Source organism: Hyla sarda, chromosome 2 (assembly GCF_029499605.1).
Source record: "Hyla sarda isolate aHylSar1 chromosome 2, aHylSar1.hap1, whole genome shotgun sequence".
Classification (NCBI taxonomy): domain Eukaryota; kingdom Metazoa; phylum Chordata; class Amphibia; order Anura; family Hylidae; genus Hyla; species Hyla sarda.
Window position 1 is genome coordinate 319,468,978 of NC_079190.1, and position 24,013 is coordinate 319,492,990.

The 24,013-nt window shown below is 43.9% G+C and overlaps 1 protein-coding gene across 6 annotated transcripts in view; it reads right to left on the reverse strand.

The window, feature by feature from the left end:
• Nucleotides 1-24,013, reverse strand: part of CIMAP3 (ciliary microtubule associated protein 3) — a 150,673-nt gene that overhangs the window by 41,918 nt on the left and 84,742 nt on the right. For 4 of the 6 annotated variants that reach the window (XM_056557819.1, XM_056557816.1, XM_056557821.1 and 1 more), the window contains exon 5: nt 5,708-5,825. The exons of 1 other annotated variant lie outside the window; for it this stretch is intronic. In XM_056557819.1, the coding sequence (XP_056413794.1) occupies nt 5,708-5,825 (118 nt within the window). The remainder of the gene's footprint in view (nt 1-5,707; nt 5,826-24,013) is intronic. One more of the 6 variants, XM_056557820.1, reaches the window with a different exon arrangement.

The following is a 24,013-nucleotide window of genomic DNA, read 5'->3' on the forward strand; positions in this document are numbered from 1 at the left end:
TTGGAGATCACTGTGCAGTGGTCTCTATACTGTAGCTCTCCAGATGTTGCAAAACTGCAAATCCCAGCATGCCCAAACAGCAAACACCTGTCTCGGCATGCTGGAAGTTGTAGTTGTGTACCTCCAGCTGTTGCATAACTACATCTCCCAGCATGCCCTTCGGCGATCAGTACATGCTGGGAGTTGTGGTTTTGCAACAGCTGGAGGCACACTGGTTGGAAAATACTGAGTTGGGTAACAGAACCTAACTGAAGGTTTTCCACCAAGTGTGCCTCCAGCTGTTGCAAAAGCACAACTCCCAGCATGCACGGTCTGTCAGTACATGCTGGGAGTTGTAGTTTTGAAACAGCTGGAGGTTTCGACCCCCCCATGTGAACGTACAGGGTACATTCACATGGGCAGGTTTACAGTGAGTTTCTTGCTTCAAGTTTGAGCTGCGGTAAATTTTTCGCTGCAGTGCAAACTCCTAGTGGGAAACTCACCATAACCTGCCAGTGCGAATGTACCCTAAAAACACTCCACTACACTACACTAACACACAATAAAGGGTAAAACACTACATATACACCCCCTTACACTGTCCCCCCCCCCATTTCAAAAATGAAAAACGTATTGTGCAGCAGTGTTTCCAAAACGGAGCCTCCAGCTGTTGCAAAACAACAACTCCCAGCATTTCCAGAAAGCCACTGACTGTCCAGGCATGCTGGGAGTTTAGCAACAGCTGGAGACACCCTATTTGGGAATCACTGGTGTAGAATACACCCATGTCCACCCCTATGCAATCCCTAATTTAGTCCTCAAATGCGCATGGTGCTCTCTCACTTCAGAGCCCTGTCGTATTTCAAGGAAACAGTTTAGGGCCACATATGAGGTATATCCGTACTTGGGAGAAATTGCACTACAAATTTCGTTTTTTTTTTCTCCTTTTACCCCTTATGAAAAGGAAATGTTGGGGGCTACACCAGCCTTTTAGAGAAAAAAAATAAAAAGTTTGACACTAACATGCTGGTGTTGCCCCATACTTTTTATTTTCACAAGAGGTAAAAGGAAAAAAAGACCCCCAAAATTTGTAACGCAATTTCTCCTGAGTACGGAAATAACCCATATGTGGGCATAAAATGCTCTGCGGGCACACAACAAGGCTCAGGAGTGAGAGCGCACTATGTACATTTGAGGCCTAAATTGGCGATTTGCACAGGGGTGGTTGATTTTACAGAGGTTCTGACATAAGCGCAAAAAAATACCCACATGTGACCCCATTTTGGAAACTACACCCCTCACGGAATGTAACAAGGGGTATAGTGAGCCTTAATACCCCACATGTGTTTCACAAATGTTCGTTAAAGCTGGATGGGAAAATGCTGGTGTTACCCTACATTTTTCATTTTCACAAGGGAAAATAGGAAAAAAGCCCCGCAAAATTGTAACCCCATTTCTTCTGAGTATATAGATACCCCATATGTGGATGTAAAGTGCTCTGCTGATGAACTACAATGCTCAGAAGAGAAGGAGCGCCATTGGGCTTTTGAAGAGAAAATTTGTCCAGAATTGAAGGCCGGAATTTAATTGGCCTCAACATATCCTCAACATATCCCCACACCTCTTGTTTGAATAGTTATTGTGTAATATTATGTATGATACTTGTCTTTGTTTGTACCCCATAATTGTAAGCGCTGCGGAATCTGTAGGCGCTATATAAATAAAATTATTATTATTAAAATTATTATTATGTGTGTTTACAAAGCCCCCCCTGGTGCCAGAACCATTGACCCCCACCCCACATGTGACCGCATTTTGGAAACTACACCCCTATTGTAATGTAATAAGGGGTGCAGTGAACATTTACACCCCACAGGTGTCTGACAGATTTTTAGAACAGTGGTCCGTGAAAATTAAAAATGTAATTTTTCATTTGCACAGCCCACTGTTCCAAAGATCTGTCATACACCAGTGGGGTGTAAATGCTCACTTCACCCCTTATTAAATTCTGTGAGGGGTCTAGTTTCCAAAATGGGGTCACATGTGGGGGGGGGGGGGGGTCCACTGTTCTGGCACCATGGGGGGCTTTGTAAATGCACATGGCTCCCGACTTCCATTCCAAATAAATTCTCTCTCCCATAAGCTCAGTGGCGCTTCTCCTCTTCTGAGCATTGTAGTGCGCCAGCAGGGCACTTGACGTCCACACATGGGGTATTTCCATACTTAGAAGAAATGGGGTTACAAATTTTGGGGGTAATTTTCTCCTATTACCCCTTGTAAAAATGTAAAATTTGGGGAAAAACCAGCATTTTAGTGAAAATTTTTTTTTTTCATTTACAAAAAGTCGTGAAATACCTGAGGTGAGGTGTTAAGGCTCACTGTACCCCTTTTTACGTTCCTTGAGGGGTGTAGTTTCCAAAATAGTATGCCATGTTTTTTTTTTTTGCTGTTTTGGCACCATAGGGGTTTCCTAAATGCCACATGCCCCCCAAAAACCCTTTCAGCAAAATTTGCTTTCCAAAAGCTAAATGTGGCTCCTACTCTTCTAAGCAATGTAGTTCACCCGCAGAGCATTTTACGTCCTAACATGGGATATTTCCATATTCAGAAGAGATGGGGTTACAAATTTTGGGGGGCATTTTCTCCCATTACCCTTTATAAAAATGGCAAATTTGGGGAAAAAACTGCACTTTAGTGAAACATTTTTTTTTTCATTTACACATCCAACCTTAACGAAAAGTCGGCAAACACCTGTGGGGTGTTAAGGCTCACTGGACCCCTTGTTACATGCCTTGAGGGTGTAGTTTCCAAAATGGTATGCCATGTGGAGGGGGGGGGGGGGTTCTGCTGTTCTAGCACCATAGGGGCTTCCTAACTGTTACATGCCCCACAAAAACCATTTCAGAAAAACTCAAAACTCCAAAATCCCATTGTCGCTTCTTCCCTTCTGAGCCCTCTACTGCACCCGCCGAACACTTGACATACACATATGAGGTATTTCATTACTCGAGAGAAATTGGGTTACAAATTTTGAGGGGATTTTTCTCCCTTTACCCCTTGTAAAAATCCAAAAACTGCGAGTGTAAAAAATGAAGATTTTGAATTTTCTCCTTCATTTTGCTGCCATTCCTGTGAAACACCTAAAGGGTTAACACACTTACTGAATGTCAATTTGAATACTTTTAGGGGTGCAGTTTTTATAATGGGGTCATTTGTGGGGTATTTCTAATAAGAAAGCCCTTTAAATCCACTTCAAAACTGAACTGGTAGATGAAAAATTCCGATTTTGAAAATTTTGTGAAAAATTGGAAAATTGCTGCTGAGATTTGAAGCCCTCTGATGTCTTCCAAAAGTAAAAAAATGTCAGCTTTATGATACAAACATAAAGTAGACATATTGTATTGTGAATCAAAATATAATTTATTTGGAATGTCTATTTTTCTTACAAGCAGAGAGCTTCAAAGTTAGAAAAATGCTGATTTTTTTCTTTTTTCATCAAATTTTGGAATTTTTCACCAAGAAATGATGCAAGTATAGACCAAATTTTGCCACTAACATAAAGTAGAATATGCCACGAAAAAACAATCTCGGAATCAGAATGAAAGGTAAAAGCATCCCAGAGTTATTAATGCTTAAAGTGAAAGTGGTCAGATGTGAAAAAAACGCTCTGGTCCTACAGTGAAAATTGGCCTGGTCCTTAAGGGGTTAATACAGACTTCAAATGAAAACACCTTTTTAAAGGGTTTGTTCAATCATACTGACATTTGGCGTGGAGACATTCCACTTCATGCCACGATAACAGTGCAACACACAGTAAGCACGGTACAATGCAATGCTATGTACAAGACTGGCTGAGTGTTATGGCAATTGTCCTGCTCAATGCATAGTGGCTTCTTTTCATGCTTGGTATCAGATTGGGCAAGAGAGAGTATGCCCGGACAACCCCTTCAATACACAGTTTGCTAGGTCAACCTCTGTACAAACCACTGACCAGAGGGTTTATTTTCACAGGCTGTAGCTAACATTAGCTTTTGAGAAAAATCTAGACCAGACCCTCCTGTATACAAATCCCATATCAGTGCCATATACAGTACCCACACATACAGTCAACACCACCTTCCTGTGCTAGCAAATTTAATTGCGGTTCAGTAGTAAGCACCTGTTTGGCTTGTATGAATACATACACCACCATAAGTCCCAGCAATGGATGGAAATTACACTGGAGCACTGAGGTATTACAAGTCCTAGCATAATCTAGAAAGTAATAAATAAACAGCTACCTTTCCTATGATACCATGGATGCTAACATGGAAAAACTGTGCTGCTATTAAAGGTTTGTGAAGGAAGTTAGACTAAGTTTATATAAGCTTAGCATCAATGGGGAGGGTTGAAGTATGAGTGGCCATCTTATATTTCTGCAGGCACAGCACATCCCTCCTTTGTGTTGATGCTGCATTACGAAAGAGAGAGGTCAGAGCAGAGGGGTAGCATGTATTGGTACATGGATGAATGATGGTGACACTGACAATGTGTTGGCCAGATGCTTCCTCCTGAAGAAGTAAATGGTCTATTTACCTAAAGGGGTTGTCAAGGAATAGAAAAATCCTGTATTTTTCTTGCAAAAACTGCACCATTTCTGTCCACAGGTTGTGTTTGGCATTGCAGCTCAGCTCCTTTAAAGTGAATAGGACCGAGCTGCAGTACTACACACAACCTGTAAACAGAAGTGGTGCTGTTTTTGCAAAATTTTTGCAGCATTTTTCTAATCCAGGACAACCGATTTAAAGAAAATAAAACTATTAATATTGCCAGTGGAAAATATTACATACATTGTCCTCCTTTGTGGACACTGATGGATTATCCTATAGAAATTTTGATTAACCATGGACCCTCTGGCCTAAAGCCCTGGTTGGTTCCAAAGCCACTCATATAATTATAATATCACAAGTAGAAAAATTGTGTACTTTATATTAGATACCAAAAGAAATTATCATTCTCAAAACTACATTAGTGCAATACTCCGTAAAATTTTTCCAGTACGGACTAAAATTGAGGTTGTCTTTGAAGGGGTACTCCGCCCATAGCATCTTATCCCCCATCCAAAGGATAGGGGAGAAGATGTCAGATCGGGATGAGATGTCAGATTGGGATCTCCGCTGCAGCACCCGCCATCATTACTGCACAGAGCAAACTCGCTCCGTGCATAATGACCGGCGATACAGGGGCCGGAGCATCGTGACGTCACTGTCCGCCCCCGTTATGCAAAGTCTATGGGAGGGGGCGTTATGGCTGCCCCCTCCCATAGAGTTGTATTGAGGGGGCAGGCCGTGATGTCATGAGGGGGCGGAGCCGTGACGTCACGATGCTCCAGTCCCTGCATTGCCCGTCATTACGCACAGATCGAGTTTGCTCTGTGCAGTAATGATAGCGGGGTGCTGCAATGGAGATCCCGTGGGTCCCCAGCAGCAGGACCCCTGCGATCTGACATCTTATCCGTTTGGATAGGGGATAAAATGCTAGGGGCGGGGTACCCCTTTAAGGTTGGACTTAACAGTGTCATTGTTGTGTCTGAATTTGCATCTAATGATCATCTGGCACCTTCGTTCCAGCTCATCCTTCCTGTCATTAGCAAGCTTTTCTGCAAGCATGTATATGTTATACAAAAAAAGCATAGGAAGTTTGTCAAACTCCTCCCAGGTTATTTCCTTTGGTTCTCTGCAATTCTTACCTCTGACCTCAGAGTTTTTTTTTCCAGAGATGGAACCTCCGACCACTCAGGTGATCCAAATCTTCCAGGCCAAGACACCTTTCTTCCTTGCTTTGTATCATGTTCATATGTCCCAGGACTAGGAAGATATTAATTTGGTGTTTGTCATTTTTTCTTTATATGGATAAAAATGTTTTGAAACTAGACAAATATCCCTAAAGAAATTTTGACTTCCCAAAACAATGCTGCACAATAGTTATATCTAAACATAGTAAAAATGTTATAGTCATCATCATAATGCTCATAATCATGTAAACAACATATCTCACCACAAGAGGCAATAATGTATTTTATTCATGGAAAACTACAAGAAAATGACATTAAACTTCATGAAGATGATGTTCGATCAGAGAAGCTCTTAACATTATAAACTGAGATAATGTACTCAAAATAAGAGTACAGGCACTAAATGGGAGATATTTTGAATTATCCTAAAGTTTCTCTGTGAGAGGTACATAGAGTACCTTATGGGAATAGAAACATCAGGAACAGGAGAAAGCCAATGGAGTTGAATAAAAATCTAAAAGGGCAATAAATTACAAAAATAAAGCATTTAAGTACTGTAGCCTTATACAACTGCAGTCTGCGGATAGGGGATAAGTGTCTGATCGTGGCGGACCGAATGCTGGGAACCCACGATCTCCTGTACGGGGCCGTGGCTCTGCTGCGGCTCTCCCCATGCAGGAGGTATGTCGGCTGCCAGCGTGACGCCGCAGCCAAAACGCCACCTGTATGTATCTCTGTGGGAGAGGTGAAGATGCAGCGTTCGTGCATCACCGCCTAACACATAGAGCTGAATGGAGCGGGCTTATCTGTCGACCTCTTATTGAGGTTGACGACACAAACAGTAGCCGTACAGAGCCACGGCAGTTCCGGGGCCCCGTACAGGAGATAGAGTATAGGGGATAAGTTGTCTATGGCTGCAGTACTCCTTTAACCTCTTCAGGACATAGGGCGTATGGATACGCCCTGCATTCCGAGTCCTTAAGGACCGAGGGCGTATCCATACGCCCGTGGGAATTCCGGTCCCCACCGCTAGCCAGTTGGGGACCGGAGCCGGATGCCTGCTGAAATTGTTCAGCAGGCATCCCGGCATATCGCCCAGGGGGGTCATTATGCCCCCCCATGTCGGCGATCTGCGGCGATTCCGGGTCAATCGGGTCTCCAGTGACCCGGAAATACTGGCTGTTCGGGGCCGTCTCTGACGGCCCCGAACAGCCAGAGCCTGCAGGGGTGAGGTGGCACTGGTGCCACCTCACGATCGCCCTGATTCGTCGGCCGGATTACCGGCCGACCAATCAGGGCGCCTGCTGCGGGTGTCACTCCCGCACCCGCTCCGCCCCTCTTCCGGAGGACGTGAGCGGGTGCGGTATGTGCACCCCGGGTGCTGGGGACCCCGATCCCCGGCGTCCCTGTTGGCATCGGGGCCCCAGGAGCGGCGGCGGCGGCGGCGACGACGAGGGACTGACCTCATGCGGCGTGGATCGTTGGTGAGTGACAGCCTCCTGCTGTTGCTTAGCAACAGCTCCCAGCATGCAAAAAGGGCATGCTGGGAGCTGTAGTTATGCAACAGCTGGAGGCAGACCACCACAACTCCCAGCATTCCCTTATGGGCATTCTGGGACTTATTGTTTTGCAACAGCTGGAGGCACATTTTTTCTATGGAAAAGTGTACCTTCAGCTGTTGTATAACTACAACTCCCAGCTTGCACAAACAGCTAACGTGAATGCTGGGAGTTGTAGTGGTGCATCTGCTGGTTGCATAACTACAACTCCCAGCATGCCCGTTGGCTGTCGGTGACTGCTGAGAGTTGTAGTTTTGCAACAGCTGAAGGCACACTGGTTGTGAAACACTGAGTTAGGTCACAAACTCAGTGATACATAACCAGTGAGCCTACAGCTGTTGCAAAACTAAAACTCTCAGCATGTACAGTCTGTCAGCGCATGCTGGGAGTTGTAGTTTTGCAACAGTTGGATGTCCCTCCCCCCCAATGTGAATGTACAGGGTACACTCACATGGGCGGAGGATTACAGTAAGTATCTGGCTGCAAGTTTGAGCTGCCGCAAATTTTCTGCCGCAGCTCAAACTGTCAGCCCAGGCGACTGTACCCTAAAAACACTACATTACACTAACACAAAATAAAATAAAAAGTAAAAAACACTACATATACACATACCCCTACACAGCCCCCCTCCCCAATAAAAATGAAAGCGTCTGGTACGCCACTGTTTCCAAAACGGAGCCTCAAGCTGTTGCAAAACAACAACTTCCAGTATTGTCGGACAGCCGTTGACTGTCCAGGCATGCTGGGAGTTTTGCAACAGCTGGAGGCACCCTGTTTGGGAATCACTGGCGTAGAATTCACCTATGTCCACCCCTATGCAAATCCCTAATTTAGGCCTCAAATGCGCATGGCGCTCTCACTTTGGAGCCCTGTCGTATTTCAAAGCAACAGTTTAGGGTCACATATGGGGTATCGCCGTACTCGGGAGAAATTGTGTTACAAATTTTGGGGGGTAATTTCTGCTTTTACCCTTTTTAAAAATGTAAAATTTTTGGGAAAACAAGCATTTTAGGTAAAAATTTTTTTTTCTTTTTTTACATATGCAAAAGTCGTGAAACACCTGTGGGGTATAAAGGTTCACTTAACCCCTTGTTACGTTCCCTGAGGGGTCTAGTTTCCAAAATGGTATGCCATGTGGGGTTTTTTTTTTGCTGTCCTGGCACCATAGGGGCTTCCTAAATGCGGCATGCCCCCAGAGCAAAATTTGCTTTCAAAAAGCCAAATGTGACTCCTTCTCTTCCGAGACCTGTAGTGCGCCAGTAGAGCACTTTTCATCCCCATATGGGGTGTTTTCTGAATCGGGAGAAATTGGGCTTCAAATTTTTAGGGGTATTTTCTGCTATTACCCTTTTTAAAAATAAATTTTTTTTTTTTTTTTTTTACATTTGCAAAAGTCGTTAAACACCTGTGGGGTATAAAGGCTCACTTTATCCCATGTTACATTCCCCGAGGGGTCTAGTTTCCAAAATGGTATGCCATGTGGTTTTTTTTTGTTGGCACCATAAGGGCTTCCTAAATGCAACATGCCCCCCAAAAACCATTTCAGAAAAACGTACTCTCCAAAATCCCCTTGTCGCTCCTTCGCTTCTGAGCCCTCTACTGCGCCTGCCAAACACTTTACATAGACATATGAGGTATGTCCTTACTCGAGAGAAATTGGGCTACAAATACAAGTAAAAATTTTCTCCTTTTACCACTTGCAAAAATTCAAAAATTGGGTCTACAAGAACATGTGAGTGTAAAAAATGAAGATGTGAGTGTAAAAAGTGAATTTTCTCCTTCACTTTGCTGCTATTCGTGTGAAACACCTAAAGGGTTAAAACGCTGACTGAATGTCATTTTGAATACTTTGGGGGGTGTAGTTTTTATAATGGGGTCATTTATGGGGTATTTCTAATATGAAGACCCTTCAAATCCACTTCAAAACTGAACTGGTCCCTGAAAAATACAGAGTTTGAAAATTTTGTGAAAAATCGGAAAACTGCTGCGGAACTTTGAAGCCCTCTGGTGTCTTCCAAAAGTAAAAACACGTCAATTTTATGATGCAAACATAAAGTAGACATATTGTATATGTGAACCCAAAATAATTTATTCGTAATATCCATTTTCCTTACAAGCAGAAAGCTTCAAAGTTAGAAAAATGCTAAATTTTCAAATTTTTCATCAAATTTACGGATTTTTCACCAAGAAAGGATGCAAGTATCGACAAAAATTTACCACTATGTTAAAGTAGAATATGTCACAAAAAAAATCTCTGAATCAGAATGATAACTAAAAGTATTCCAGAGTTATTAATGTTTAAAGTGACAGTGGTCAGATGTGCAAAAAACGCTCCGGTCCTTAAGGCCAAAATGGGCTCCGTCCTGAAGGGGTTAAGCTACTTAAACAAGAATACAGTGAAGGAGCATTTGCTTCATAAAAAAAAAAAAAGTAAAAAAACAGATAAAAGTAAAACTTGAGAAATACTTATTGCCAAAGAGAATGCTAACCCTCTAATAACTTGAACTTGTTCAGGCCTTGAGGACACACCCAATTTTCACATACAGCGCCAAATTAGCTTTTTTTTATTTTACATTTTTTTTTATATAGGGCCAAATGTACTTTGTACTGACATCATTAATTTTACCCCAAAATCTATGAAAAGGCCAAAATAAAATTATTTGTGGTGTGAAATTGAAAAAAAACAATTTTTTAAATTTTTAGGGGATTTTTTTTCTACACAGTGAACTTTACAGTGAAAATCACATGCTATCTTTATTCTGTAGGTCAATATGATTACAATACCCAATGTATATAGGTTTTGTTTTATTAAACAAAACAAAATTCTAACTTTTTGTAAGAAAATATGTATAGTATGCTTAAAATAGTCTGCTCCAGACCCCTATAAATTTCTATATACAGAGCTGTATAAGGGCTAGTTATTTATTTATTTATTTTTTTTTTATTGCTTTTATAATTTTTTTTCTGGTATATGAAGTGAAAGATATCAGCAATTCTGGACTTTGGTATTTTTTTTTTTACATTTACACTATTCCCCATGCAGTTTCATTAACATTATATATTACTAGTTTGGGCACTTCTGCATGATACCAAATATGTTTAGTTTTATTTATATTTTATTTGAAAAAGGGGGTGATTTAAACTTTTATTAGAGGAGTAGCTTGTTCAAATTAATTAAAATGTGAATAAGGGGCTTATTCAAATTTATTACAGAGGCAGGTAGGGACCCCCCCCTGGCCATCATCCTAGTTGATAGAGTGGTCCCTAGCTGCCACCTCAAACCCACTGGCACAAGAAATTTAGACTTTTAGATCCCACAATCAACTTTAATTGTGGGATTAAAGAGTTAATGTGGTATACTATTGGGGTGATGCACAGTTTGTGATGCCAGGGTAGCGTTAACCACCACGTTCCAAGGTTTAGACAGTTCTCCTGGGCCAAGCGCTGGGAATAATAATGACCACAGATGCAGGGTTAGGGCAAACAGGGCTGCCATCAGAAATTTTGGGGCCCCTCACACAGCTCAAGGCCTGCCCCCCCCCCCCCCCCCCCTCCGTTCCATGTAGAAATACATGGAGGAGGTGTGCCGGCCGCAGCTTCCTGCGGGGGACAGACGTCAGCTTCCACCAAACCGCCGGGGCCTGTGCAGGATAGGGGATAAGTTATTTTTCACCAGACTACTCCTTTAACAGAGGGGCCTACCCAAACTATATGGAAGCAACTATTAACAGAGGGGCCTACCCAAACTATATGGAAGCAACTATTAACAGAGGGGCCTACCCAAACTATATGGAAGGGGGCTCCATCTAATTTGGGTAGACCCCTCTGTTAATAGTTGCCCCTATAGTTGTGGTAGGCCCCTCTCTTAATAGTTGCCCCCATAGTTGTGGTAGGCCTGGGTCCCACTCAGAGAGGCCTACAACTATATGGGGGGAAAACTATTAGCAAAGAGGGGCCTACAACATCTATATGGTCCGGGGCACAATTTGCCACTATATAGTTGTTGTACGCCCCTTTCTGCTGTTAACCGTTGCCCCCAATGCTGTATCAATGCGCAGCGGTCGTGCGCAGGGGTGTAGCTAGAAACCACAGGGCCCCAATGCAAAAAAATTCCCTTGGGGCTCCCTACCCCTCCCTGCTGACCCCCCCCCCCCCCCCCCCCCGGGAATTTCATAATAAGCAGCCCATTTTTTTGGTGGGAGTCCGACTGCTGAAACCCCCACCGATCACCTCGGTTGAATTGTTTCTCTTCAGCTGTTGGATAGCTAAAACTCCCATCATGTCTGGAGAGCCTCTGGCAATGGGAGTTGTAGTTTTGTAACAGCTGGAGAGACACAGATTGGACACAGTTTTACCCATCATCACTGCAGAACTTATAAGTGACTACAGCTCTGATGGGACAGTCAGGAGAACACACAATGATATCAGTGACCTAAGTGACGTCTTCTGCTTTGAGTGATATCTTCTGTTATATTTTCTTCTTCATCTGGTCCAGAGACCAGGTCTTCCTCCAGCCCCATCTTCTCTGCAGAGTCTGACATCCAGACATCATTGGCTCCTACTTTGTCAGCAGATCCTCATCTTCTGCATGAAGACAGTAATCATTATAACCTTGCCAGAAAGTGTACCCTAAATAAAATACTGCCCACACTGTACCCTGAATATAATACTGCCACACATTGTACCCTGAATATAATACTGCTATACACTGTACCCACTAAATATAATCCTGCCACACACAGTACCCTGAATATAATGCTGCCCCACACTGTACCTTAAATATAATACTGCTATAAACTGTACCCACTAAATATAATCCTGCCACACAATGTACCCTAAATATAATACTGCTATACACTGTACCCACTAAATATAATCCTGCCCCACACTGTACCCTAAATAAAATACTGCTATACACTGTACCCTGAATAAAATACTGCCCCACACTGTACCCTAAATAAAATACTGCCTCACACTGTACCCTGAATATAATACTGCTATACACTGTACCCACTAAATATAATACTGCCACACACTGTAACCTGAATATAATACTGCCACACACTGTATCCACTGAATATAATACTGCTATACACTGTACCCACTAAATATAATACTGCCACACACTGCACCCTGAATATAATAATGCCACACACTGCACCCTGAATATAATCCTGCCACACACTGTACCTCCTGAATATAATACTGCCACACACTGTACCCACTAAATATAATCCTGCCACACACTATATCTCCTGAATATAATACTGCCACACACTGTACCCCTGAATATAATACTGCCACACACTGTACCCACTAAATATAATCCTGCCACACACTGTACCTCCTGAATATAATACTGCCACACATTGTACCCCTGAATATAATACTGCCACACACTTTACCCACTAAATATAATCCTGCCACACACTGCACCCTGAATATAATACTGCCACACACTGTACCCCTGAATACAATACTGCCACACACTGTACCCACTAAATATAATACTGCCACACATTGTACCCTGAATATAATACTGCCATACATGCATACACATCATATATACATATACACCCCCTCTTATCCTCTGTGTCCTCATCACTCCTCATCACCCCCATAACCCCCTCTGCACCTCTCATCCTACCCATAACCCCCCTGCACCTCTCATCCCCCCCCATAAACCCCCCTGCACCTCTCATCCCCCCCATAACCCCCCTGCACCTCTCATCGCCCCTCATGCACCTCTCATCACCCCCATAGCCCCTCTGAAGCCCCCATAACCACCCCCCGCACATCTCATCACCCCCATAACCCTCCCGCACCTCTTATCCCCCCCATAACCCCCCCACACCTCTCATCACCCCTTGCACCTCTCATCACCTCCATAACCCCCCCTGCACCTCTCATCACCTCCATAACCCCCCCTGCACCTCTCATCACCCTCCCTGCACCACTCATCACCCCCATAACCCCCCTGCACCACTCATCACCCCCATAACCTCCCGGCACCACTCATCACCCCCCCTGCACCACTCATCACCCTCCCCCCTGCACCACTCATCACCCTCCCCCCCTGCACCACTCATCACCCTGCCCCCCTGCACCACTCATCACCCTCCCCCCTGCACCACTCATCACCCTCCCCCCCTGCACCACTCATCACCCTCCCCCCCTGCACCACTCATCACCCTCCCCCCCTGCACCACTCATCACCCTCCCCCCCTGCACCGCTCATCACCACTTACCCTGCCGGGTTCAGAGAATCCACATGAGGCTTCTGCTGCTCCTGGTGCTGGACGAGGAGGATGAAGGAGATTGCGCAGGGACGTGAACAGGTCAGGTGATTGGAGTAGATGTGCGTGCCTGCGCGTGACCTCTCTATTCCAATCAGACCTTGGCCTGTCCGGCTCTGCCATCATTCTTAAGGGGCTCGCGCCCTAGAAATAAATGTGCGGGCCCGCAGGGACTATGAGGCCCGGTCATAGTCCTTGTGGGCACCCAGCGGTCAGTGAGTGACAGTCACAGTCACTCACTGACAAGCAGGGCCACCATCCGAGATTGCAGACTGGACCTGTGCAATGGGGTGCTTGAAGATGCATGGTTACTGACTTTAAACTTCTCAGGACTCATTCAGGTTACCACAGACTTCTCCTAACTTCTCTCCACACTGTACTTCACCTCCAACACACTCCTAAACTTATCACTGACTATGTCTTCCCCCCTACCCTACAGGATCACATGGTTTACTCTGCATTAGCTCCCTTAAAAGGCACAATAACACTGTGAACCATTTAAATAAACTGTCATGACAAAATAACATAACATAACATACCCTTTAGTAGTGGGCCCAGAACAGAGATGCAAACATTGCCTGAGACAACATTTACCTAACAGGACAACATCCTGAATTGGGTCATCACATTAATGCCAGGCATCGTCATGATCGCTGCTACCCGGCAATACTGGTGATTCCTGACTGGTGATAGCAGTCAGATATTAAACATATTTTTCTCCAATGTATTCACAGAGAAAAATGATAAACCATGTAAAATGTGGCAGGATAAGGTAAACTCTCTATTACATGTCACCAGTCTAACCCAGGAAGTAGAAAAGAAAAAAAAAATAATAATAAAAATAATCACCACCAGGTCCAGATGGCATTCACCCCTGCATTCTAACTACGCCTAGTAACCATATAGATTTTTTTTTTTTTGTGACCGGGTCTGTTTTCAGGGATTGGTGCATAGCAAATGTGGCGTCACTATTCAAAAATGGGTCATAAAGTGATCCTAGGAATTATAGGCCTGTTAGTTAAAATGGGTACTCCGGTGGAAAACATTTTATTTATATTTTTTTTATCAACTGGTGCCAGAATGTTAAACAGATTTGTAAATTACTTCTATTTAAAATCTTACTCCTTCCAGTACTTATTAGCAGCTGTATGCTACAGAGAAAATTATTTTCTTTTTGGATTCCTTTTCTGTCTGTCCACATTGCTCTCTGCTGACACCTCTGTCCATGTCAGGAACTGTCCAGAGCAGGAGAAAATCCCCATAGCAAAGATATGCTGTTCTGGATAATTCCTAAAATGGACAGAGGTGTCAGCAGAGAGCACTGTGGACAGACAGAAAAGAAATCCAAAAAGAAAAGAATTTCATTTGGAGCATTCAGCAGTTAAAAAGTGCTGGAAGGATTAAGATATTATTATTTTTAATAGAAGTAATTTACAAATCTGTTTAACTTTTTGGCATCAGTTGATTTAAAAAAAAAAAAAAAAAAACATTTTTTCATCGGAGTACCCCTTTATCCTCCATTGTATTTAAACAGTTTGAGGGTTTTCTAAGAGTATCTCAAAGAAATTAATTTATACTCCATAATCGTATAGGTTTATGAGGGATCGGTCCTATCAAACCAACCTGATCAGCTTTTATAAGGAGATGAACTAAAGCCAGGACCAGGGTGAATTGCTGGATGTTGTATATCTTTAATTCTCCAAAGCATCTGATACTTTGCCACATAAAAGGCTGGTACATAAAATGAGAATGCTCTTGCTGGGGGATAAGTGGGTAAATAACTGGTGATAGGAAACAGTGATAGGAAACAGTATGTAACAGTATGTGGTATCTAAATAATAGGTGAATTATTTCTCCAATTGTTTTCTATTCATTATTGCTAGAGATGAACAGAAAAGGTGGTGGAGTCTGTCTGTATGTAAGAAGTGGTATGAAAGTCAGTGTGAACGATGCCATAGTGTGATGATTCTGAGGAAGTGGAATCACTGTGGGTAGAATTACAAAAGGAGGGAAATACTGAAAAAATAATATTTGGTGTAATCTACAGATCCCCTAATATCACTGAAGAGATAGAAGGTCGGCTGCATAAACAAATAGAGAGGGCCGTCCGGGCAGGTACAGTGGTAATAACTATCCAGATATAGATCTGGATAGGGTCCGGGGTTGGCTAAAACTACAAAGGGGCGACAATTCCTAAATTTATTGCAAGATAATTTTACGGGCGAGTTTGTGGAGGACCCAACAAGAAGTGATGCCTTGTTGGATCTGATCATTTCCAACAACGCAGAGCTGTTTGGTAATGTAACTGTGCGGGAAAACCTTGGTTATAGCGACCACAATATAGTTACTTTTGACTTAAAATGTAGAAAACAAAGACATGCGGAGAAGGCAAAAACATATAACTTTAAAAAGGCAAACTTCCCTGGGCTGAGAGCTGCACTACAGGACATAGACTGGGGGGGCGGTGTTGTCAAATACTGATACAGAAGGTAAATGGGACATCTTTAAATCAACTCTAAATAACTATACAGCTAAATATATACCAAAGAGGAACAAATATAAACGATTAAAACTAAATCCTACATGGCTGACAAATGATGTTAAAAGAGCAATAAACTACAAAAACATAGCTTTCAAAAAATACAAATCTGATGGGTCAGCTATAACATTTAAACAGTACAAGGAGCTTAATAAAATCTGTAAAAATGTAATAAAAACAGCAAAAATTCTAAATAAAAGACAGATGGCCAAAGAAAGAAAAACTAACCCTAAATATTTTTTTTTTAGATATATAAATGCAAAAAAAAAAAAACAAGGACAGAGCATGTAGGACCCCTTAATAATGATAATGGGGAGGTTGTCAGAGGCGATATAGAGAAAGCAGAGCTACCGAATAGGTTCTTTAGTTCTGTATATACTAAGGAAGAAGGAGCTGACATTGGACAGGTCAGTGCTGGTAACACATCATGTAATGTACTGAACTGGCTTAATGTAGAAATGGTACAAGGTAAGTTATGTAATATAAATGTAAGCAAATCTCCAGGGTCAGAAGGATTGCACACAAGAGTTCTTAGAGAACTAAGTTCAGTAATATCTGTACCCCTGTTCATGATATTTAGAGATTCACTGGTGTCTGGTATTGTGCCAAGGGACTGGCGCAAGGCGAATGTGGTGCCAATCTTCAAAAAGGGCTCTAGGTCTTCCCCAGGAAACTATAGACCGGTAAGTCTAACGTGTATTGTGGGTAAAATGTTTGACTTATAAGGGATTACATACAGGAATACATAGGGGATAATTGTATTATAAGTGATAGCCTGCATGGATTTACTAAGGATAGAAGTTGTCAAACCAATCTAATTTGCTTTTATGAAGAGGTGAGTAGAAGCCTTGACAGAGGAATGGCTGTGGATATAGTGTTTCTGGATTTAGCTAAAGCGTTTGATACTGTCCCTCATAGACGTCTGACAGGTAAGTTAAGGTCTTTGGGTTTGGAAACTTTAGTTTGTAACTGGATTGAACACTGGCTCATGGATCGTACCCAGAGAGTGGTGGTCAATGATTCGTACTCTGATTGGTCCCCGGTTATTAGTGGTGTGCCCCAAGGTTCAGTACTGGGACCGCTGTTTAACTTATTTATCAATGATATAGAGGATGGCATTAACAGCTCTGTTTCTATCTTTGCAGATGACACCAAGCTTTGTAGCACAGTACAGTCTATAGAGGATGTGTATAGGTTACAATATGACTTGGATAGACTAAGTGTTTGGGCATCCACTTGGCAAATGAGGTTCAATGTGGATAAATGTAAACTTATGCATCTGGGCACTAATAACATGCATGCGCCGTATGTCTTAGGGGGGATTAAACTGGCAGAGTCACTGGTAGAGAAGGATCTGGGTGTACTTGTAGATCACAGACTACAGAATAGCATGCAATGTCAGGCTGCTGCTTCCAAGGCCGGAAGGATATTGTCATGTATAAAAAGAGGCATGGACTCGAGGGACAGGGACATAATACTCCCCCTTTATAAAGCATTGGTAAGGCCTCACCTGGAATATGCTGTTCAGTTTTGGGCACCAGTCCATAAAAGGGAAACTGTGGAGCTGAAAAGGGTGCAGAGACGCACGACTAAACTAATATAGGGCATGGAACATCTTAGTTATGAGGAGCTATTAAAGGAGTAACAATTGTTTAGTCTTGAGAAGAGACGTTTAAGGGGGGATATGATAAATGTATATAAGTATATTAATGGCCCATACAAAAAATATGGAGAAAAACTGTTCCAGGTTAAACCCCCCCAAAGGACGAGGGGGCACTCCCTCTGTCTGGAGAAGAAAAGGATTAGTCTCAAGGGGCGACACGCCTTCTTTACCATAAGAACTGTGAACTTATAGAACAGTCTACCTCAGGAACTGGTCACAGCAGGAAAATTTAACAGGGTTAGATACATTCCTGGAACAAAATAACATGAATGCTTATGAAGGAATATAAAATCCCAACCCTTCCCCAATATTGCGCCACACCCCCACCCTTCAATTCCCTGGTTGTACTTGATGGACGTATGTCTTTTTTCAACCGTACTAACTATGTAACTATGAGAGGACTTTTCAAAAATTCGATTCAGCCAATTCGCCGAATTTTCCGAAAAAGTTGGCTTCGATCAGAATTTATTTGCGGCAAATCTATATTATAAAAGGCTATTTCTAGCCTACAGAGAGCCTCGATAGGGGTATAGAACACTTTGCTGTGTTCTAACACGCATATGGAGTGTGCTGGGGTAGTGAAATAATACTGTTATTCAGAACAACATGCAGATTACCGGCATCACTTTTAGAATCACTGCCGCAGAGTGGTACAATGACAGAGCCTGGAGGTGTCATCAGTATGAGGAGACCATATAGTGGCTAAATGACACAGCTTGGAGGTTTTGGAAGCATGAGGAGACCATATAGTGGCTGAAAGACACAGCGTGGAGGTGGTTGCAGCATGAAGAGACCATATAATGGCTGAATGACACAGCGTGAAGGTGTTTGCAGTATGAGGAGACCATATAGTGGCTGAATGGCACAGGCAGGAGTTGGCATCAGCATGAGTAAACACTAGGCCTTCACAATCCCTAAGATTAAAAGATGAATTCAGAAATTTAAACCGAAGATCTTGGATAGCTAGTGCTACCTACCATAATAAAAATTTTATTCCCAGGCCCAGCAGCGATATCAGTAAACCATATATTGCCTGAATAACAAAGCCTGGAGTTGACTGAAGCATGAGGAGACCCCAGGGCTTCCCAATCCCCCCCCCCCCCCCCAAAAAAAAAAAACACAAGAATTTTTGAATTTTAAAATGAAGAATTTGTATAGGTAGTGCTACCTGCCATAACAAAATTTTTATTCCCAGACCCAGGCCCAGCAGCGGTATTAGTAAACCATATATTGCCTGAATGACACAGCCTGGAGTTGGCTGAAGCATGAGGAGACCATTGAAATGTATGATTTTTTTTATTTAAATTTAAGAATTTGAAATTTAATGATTCTGAAATTTATCTTTTAACGCCCAAGTTTTAGTGTCCCGGACCCCGGTGTGTGGGTACAAAGGGCCAAATCTAACAAGCCCCCACATGGCTCATGTGGCCGTGAGATGTAGGTGCAATGTTTCCAGCCATGACCAGCCATTGTTTCCAACACTTTTCGCCAAGGCAAACCATGTGAAGAACAGCGTGACACCGCAATGCCCTGTACACATGGTATGTTGAAGGGCCACTGAGATTTGTCCGGGCAGTGGAGGCTGAGGACATGGTGGAGGATGAGGAGGTAGAGTCGAACGTTGTCAGAGGACCAACGGGCTGACAGATTTGAGCAGGAAGCAGCATGAGTACATAAGAGGGGTTCACAACCTCTAAAAGTAAAAGGTGAATGTTGAACTCTCTATTGAAGATGCATGTTAGGTAGTGCTACCATCCCAAAATTTAAGGCCCAAGCCCAGAAGCATCAGTAAGCCAAGTATTTGAAAGACAGTCAGGAAAAGGCATCAGCAGAACACAAGAGGATTTCGTAACCCCTAAGCTTGAAAGATCAATGTTGAAATCTCAATTAAGCATGTGTGTAAGCTAGTTCAAAACATCCATAAATTTAAGGCCCAAGCCCTGAAGCATCATTAAGCCAAGTAGTTCCCGAAAGACACAGGAGCAGTCAGGAGCAGGCATCAGAGGTACCTAAGAGGGTTTCATAACCCCTTACATTGAAATATCAATGTTGAAATTTATATCAAGCATGTATTTAGCTGGTGCTAAACATACAAAAATATAAGGCCCAAGCCCAGAAGCATCAATAAGCCAAGTAGTTCCTGAAACACACAGTCAGAAGCAGGCATCAACAGTACCCAAGAGGCTTTCATAACCCCTTACATTGAAATTTCAAAATTGATTGTGCAATTAAGCATGTATGTAGCTAGTGCAAACATCCAAAAATTAAAGGCCCTAGGCCAGAAGCATCAGTGAGGCAAGTAGTTCCTGAAAGAAACAGGATCATTCAGGAGCAGGCATTCGCAATACCCAAGAGGATTTCATAACCCCTTACATTTAAAGATCAATGTTGAAATTTGCATTAAGCATGTATTTAGCTACTGCTAAACATCCAAAAATTAAAGGCCGAAGGCCAGAAGCATCGGTGAGGCAAGTAGTTCCTGAAAGACACAGGATCAGTCATGAGCAGGAATTTGCAGTACCCAAGAGGGTTTCATAACCATAATTGTGAAGTGTTGGTGTAGCAGCATGGTCAATCTACTCTGAGGCATCTGGCATTGGTGGGTAGAAATCCTGGCTGATCCATGCCTTATTCATCTTCACAAAGTCTCTCCACATTTTTCGTGGACAGATGAGTTCGCCTTGGGGTGACTAGGGCCCCGGCGGCACTAAACAACCGCTCTGATGGCACAATTCTGGCTGGGCAGGACAGCTTTGCCAGGGCAAACTCTGCTAGTTGCCATTAATCAAGTTTGGCTGCCCAGAAGTCCAGCGGATCTTCAAGGTTTGTTGGCATGGCCATGTCAAGGTATGCCACCACCTGCTGGTTCAGGTCCTGCTCCATTCCTACCTGCTGCTGATGAGTTGCTTCACTATGCGGGTGAAGAAAGGTACTCATCACTGACTGTAGACTTAGGCTGTTGATAATGGAGCTGCTACTGCTCCTGCCACCCCTCCCCAGCAGCCATAGCAGTGGAAGGTGAGTGCAGAGGGCCCCCCGAGTCAGACCTGCGAGTGGATGGACCATGTCGCCAATAGGCATTGGCCAACTGACTCGTGGGATCTCTCCATGCGGGTGAAGAAAGGTACTCATCACTGACTGTAGACTTAGGCTGTTGATAATGGAGCTGCTACTGCTCCTGCCACCCCTCCCCAGCAGCCATAGAAGTGGAAGGTGAGTGCAGAGGGCCCCCCGAGTCAGACCTGCGAGTGGATGGACCATGTCGCCAATAGGCATTGGCCAACTGACTACGTAGGATCTCTCTGTAGTAGTTCAGTTTGTCCTCCCTCTCAGTGGGTGTAAAAAAAAAGGCCCCCATTCTGTGACGGTAGCAAGGGTCCAATAAGGTGGAGAGCCAGAAGTCATCTCGTTGACTAATTTTGACAATTGGGGGGTCACTACGCAAGCAACTGAGCATGCATCGTGCCATTTGCGCCAGTGACTCAGAGGGACTCCCTGCCTCCATCTCCACTGCATACTGCCACGGTGTGTCTGGGTCCTCTGTCTCGCCTTCCTCATAGCTGCTCCTCCTCTCCTGTCCGATGACTAGAAACACCGCCCATCTCATCCAACCTCAACTGTGCACCACTCTGCCCCTCATCCTCCTCCTCCATTTCAGCCCCCACAGGGCTCATGTAGCCATGAGATGTAGGTGCAACGTCTCCATTGCCATGACTAGCCATCGTTTCAATAATTTACTGTAGGTAATGTAGGAGTGGAATTACAGTACAGACCAAAAGTTTGGAGACACCTTCTCATTCAGAGTTTTCTTTATTTTCATGACTATGATTCACACTGAAGGCATCAAAACTATGAATTAACACATGTGGAATTATAGACATAACAAAAAAGTGTAAAACAACAAAAAATATGTCATATTCTAGGTTCTAGCCACCTTTTGCTTTGATTACTCCTTTGCACATTCTTGGCATTCTCTTGATGCGCTTCAAGAGGTAGTCACCTGAAATGGTCTTCCAACAGTCTTGAAGGAGTTCCCAGAGATGCTTAGCACTTGTTGGCCCTTTTGCTTTCACTTTGCGGTCCAGCTCAACCCCAAACAATCTCGATTGGGTTCAAGTCCGGTGACTGTGGAGGCCAGGACATCTGGCGCACAGGGCCGGACTGGGGATAAAAACCAGCCCTGGAAATAATTGCAGAACAGCCCCACAGCATTGTGTCAGCCATCGGTAGCCACGCCTAGATTTATCACTTTACAGTACACTAATATATATATATATATATATATATATATATTTTTTTTTTTTTTTTTTTTTTTTTTTCTCGATATATATTTCGAAGAAATAAATTGCTACTGTATTTCACTATGCTGGAGCAATTTATATATGTGTCAATTTTCCATGCATTATAATACTGTATATGTCTATATAAGTCATATATTTATCAAGTAACAACAGTATGGGAGGAAAGGAAATATTAACATCATACTGTAACTGACCAAGTCCTCTATACTTTTTACTTTTATACTGATTATTAACAATAATGGCACTATAAAAGGAGGAATATAATCTCCATACATATTACCATACTGTTACTGACCAAACCCTGTATACCAGTGTTTCCCAATCTTTTTCCATCCGAACAAAGGGTGACAAAGGGGTGTACATGGGAGACAGGTGTGTAGAGGAGTGACAGAGGGGTGTAAAGGAGTGGCAGAGGGGTTTAGAGGAGTGTACATGGGTGGCAGAGCGGTGTAAAGGGGTGTACATAGGTGGCAGAGGGGTATAAAGGGTGTACATGGGAGAAAAGTGTGTAGAGGAGTGTATGGGGGTGACAGAGGGCTGTACATGGGTGACAAAGGGGTGTTCATGGAAGACAGGTGTGTAGAGGAGTACATGGGGGTGACAGAGGGGTGTAGGGGGTGATAAACGGGTTTACAGTGGTGGCAGAAGGGTGTAGAGGAGTGTACATGGGTGGCAGAGAGGTGTAGATGAGTGTACATGGGTGGGAGATTGGTGTAGAGGAGTGTACATGGGTGGCAGAGGGGTATAGAGGAGTGTACATGGGTGGCAGAAGAGTGTACATGGGTGACAGAGGGGTATAGAGGAGTGTACATGGGTGATAGAGGGGTGTAGAGGAGTGTACATGGGTGACAGATGGGTGTAGAGGAGTATACATGGGTGACAGAGGGGTATAGAGGAGTGTACATGGGTGGCAGACGGGTGTAAAGGGATGTACATGGGTGACAGAGGGGTGGACAAGGTGGTAACAGGGGTGACAAAGGGACAGAGGGGTGTACATGGGTGACAAGTATGTGGTCAGAGGGGTGGACAATGGGGGGTGAACATGGGTGACACAGGGATGGACAGGGATGAGAGAGGGGTGGACAAGGGTGACAAGCGGTTAAAAGAGGGGTGGAAAGGAGTGACAAAGAAAGGCGGACTGGGGTGACAGAGGGGTTAATGGGGGGTGGACTTAGGTGACAGGTGTAGACTGGTGGTCAGAGGGATGGACGGGGGGGTGAACATGGGTGACAGGGGGATGGACATGGGTGAGCGGGGGATGGACATGGGTGAGAGGGGGATGGAAATGGGTGAGAGGGGGATGGACATGGGTGAGAGGGGGATGGACATGGGTGAGGGGGGGGGGGGGAGAATGGATATTGTACAGTACCTTAAGCAAGCCATTTTTCTTCCCTGTTCTTCCAATCTCTGGCAGGCCACCGACTCAGGGCTCCGGCAGGGCAATCATTCACTGCGCCGCGGGGGAGCGGGGGACGCTGGGGCACGGGTCACTACACCGGCCCAGTGCAGCTTTCACATACTTTCCCTCTCTGGGCCGCAGGGGGGAGCGAGAAGCTAAGGGACGCTGGGGATGTGGGGGTACGCTGAAGCCAAAAACAGCAGACCCTGATCATGTGATTCCTCCTCCTCCATGTGACTGATCACATGACGGTGACATCATCGCAGGTCCTGTTACAGCCTCAGGCGCACACACAGCGTAACTTCCCTCCCCCTGCGGCGCCGGGGAGGGAAATAAAAAAATAAAATCATGGTTGGCAATCACTGCGCTACCTGCTGCCTCTGGATGCTGCAAAGGTACTGGGTTGAGTGGCAGGGCTGGGAACCTACAGCTCATATCTCCTCTTCACACAAGATCCTGACTTAGTGTCAGCACCTTGTGTGAGTGAACAGCCACTGGGTGGCC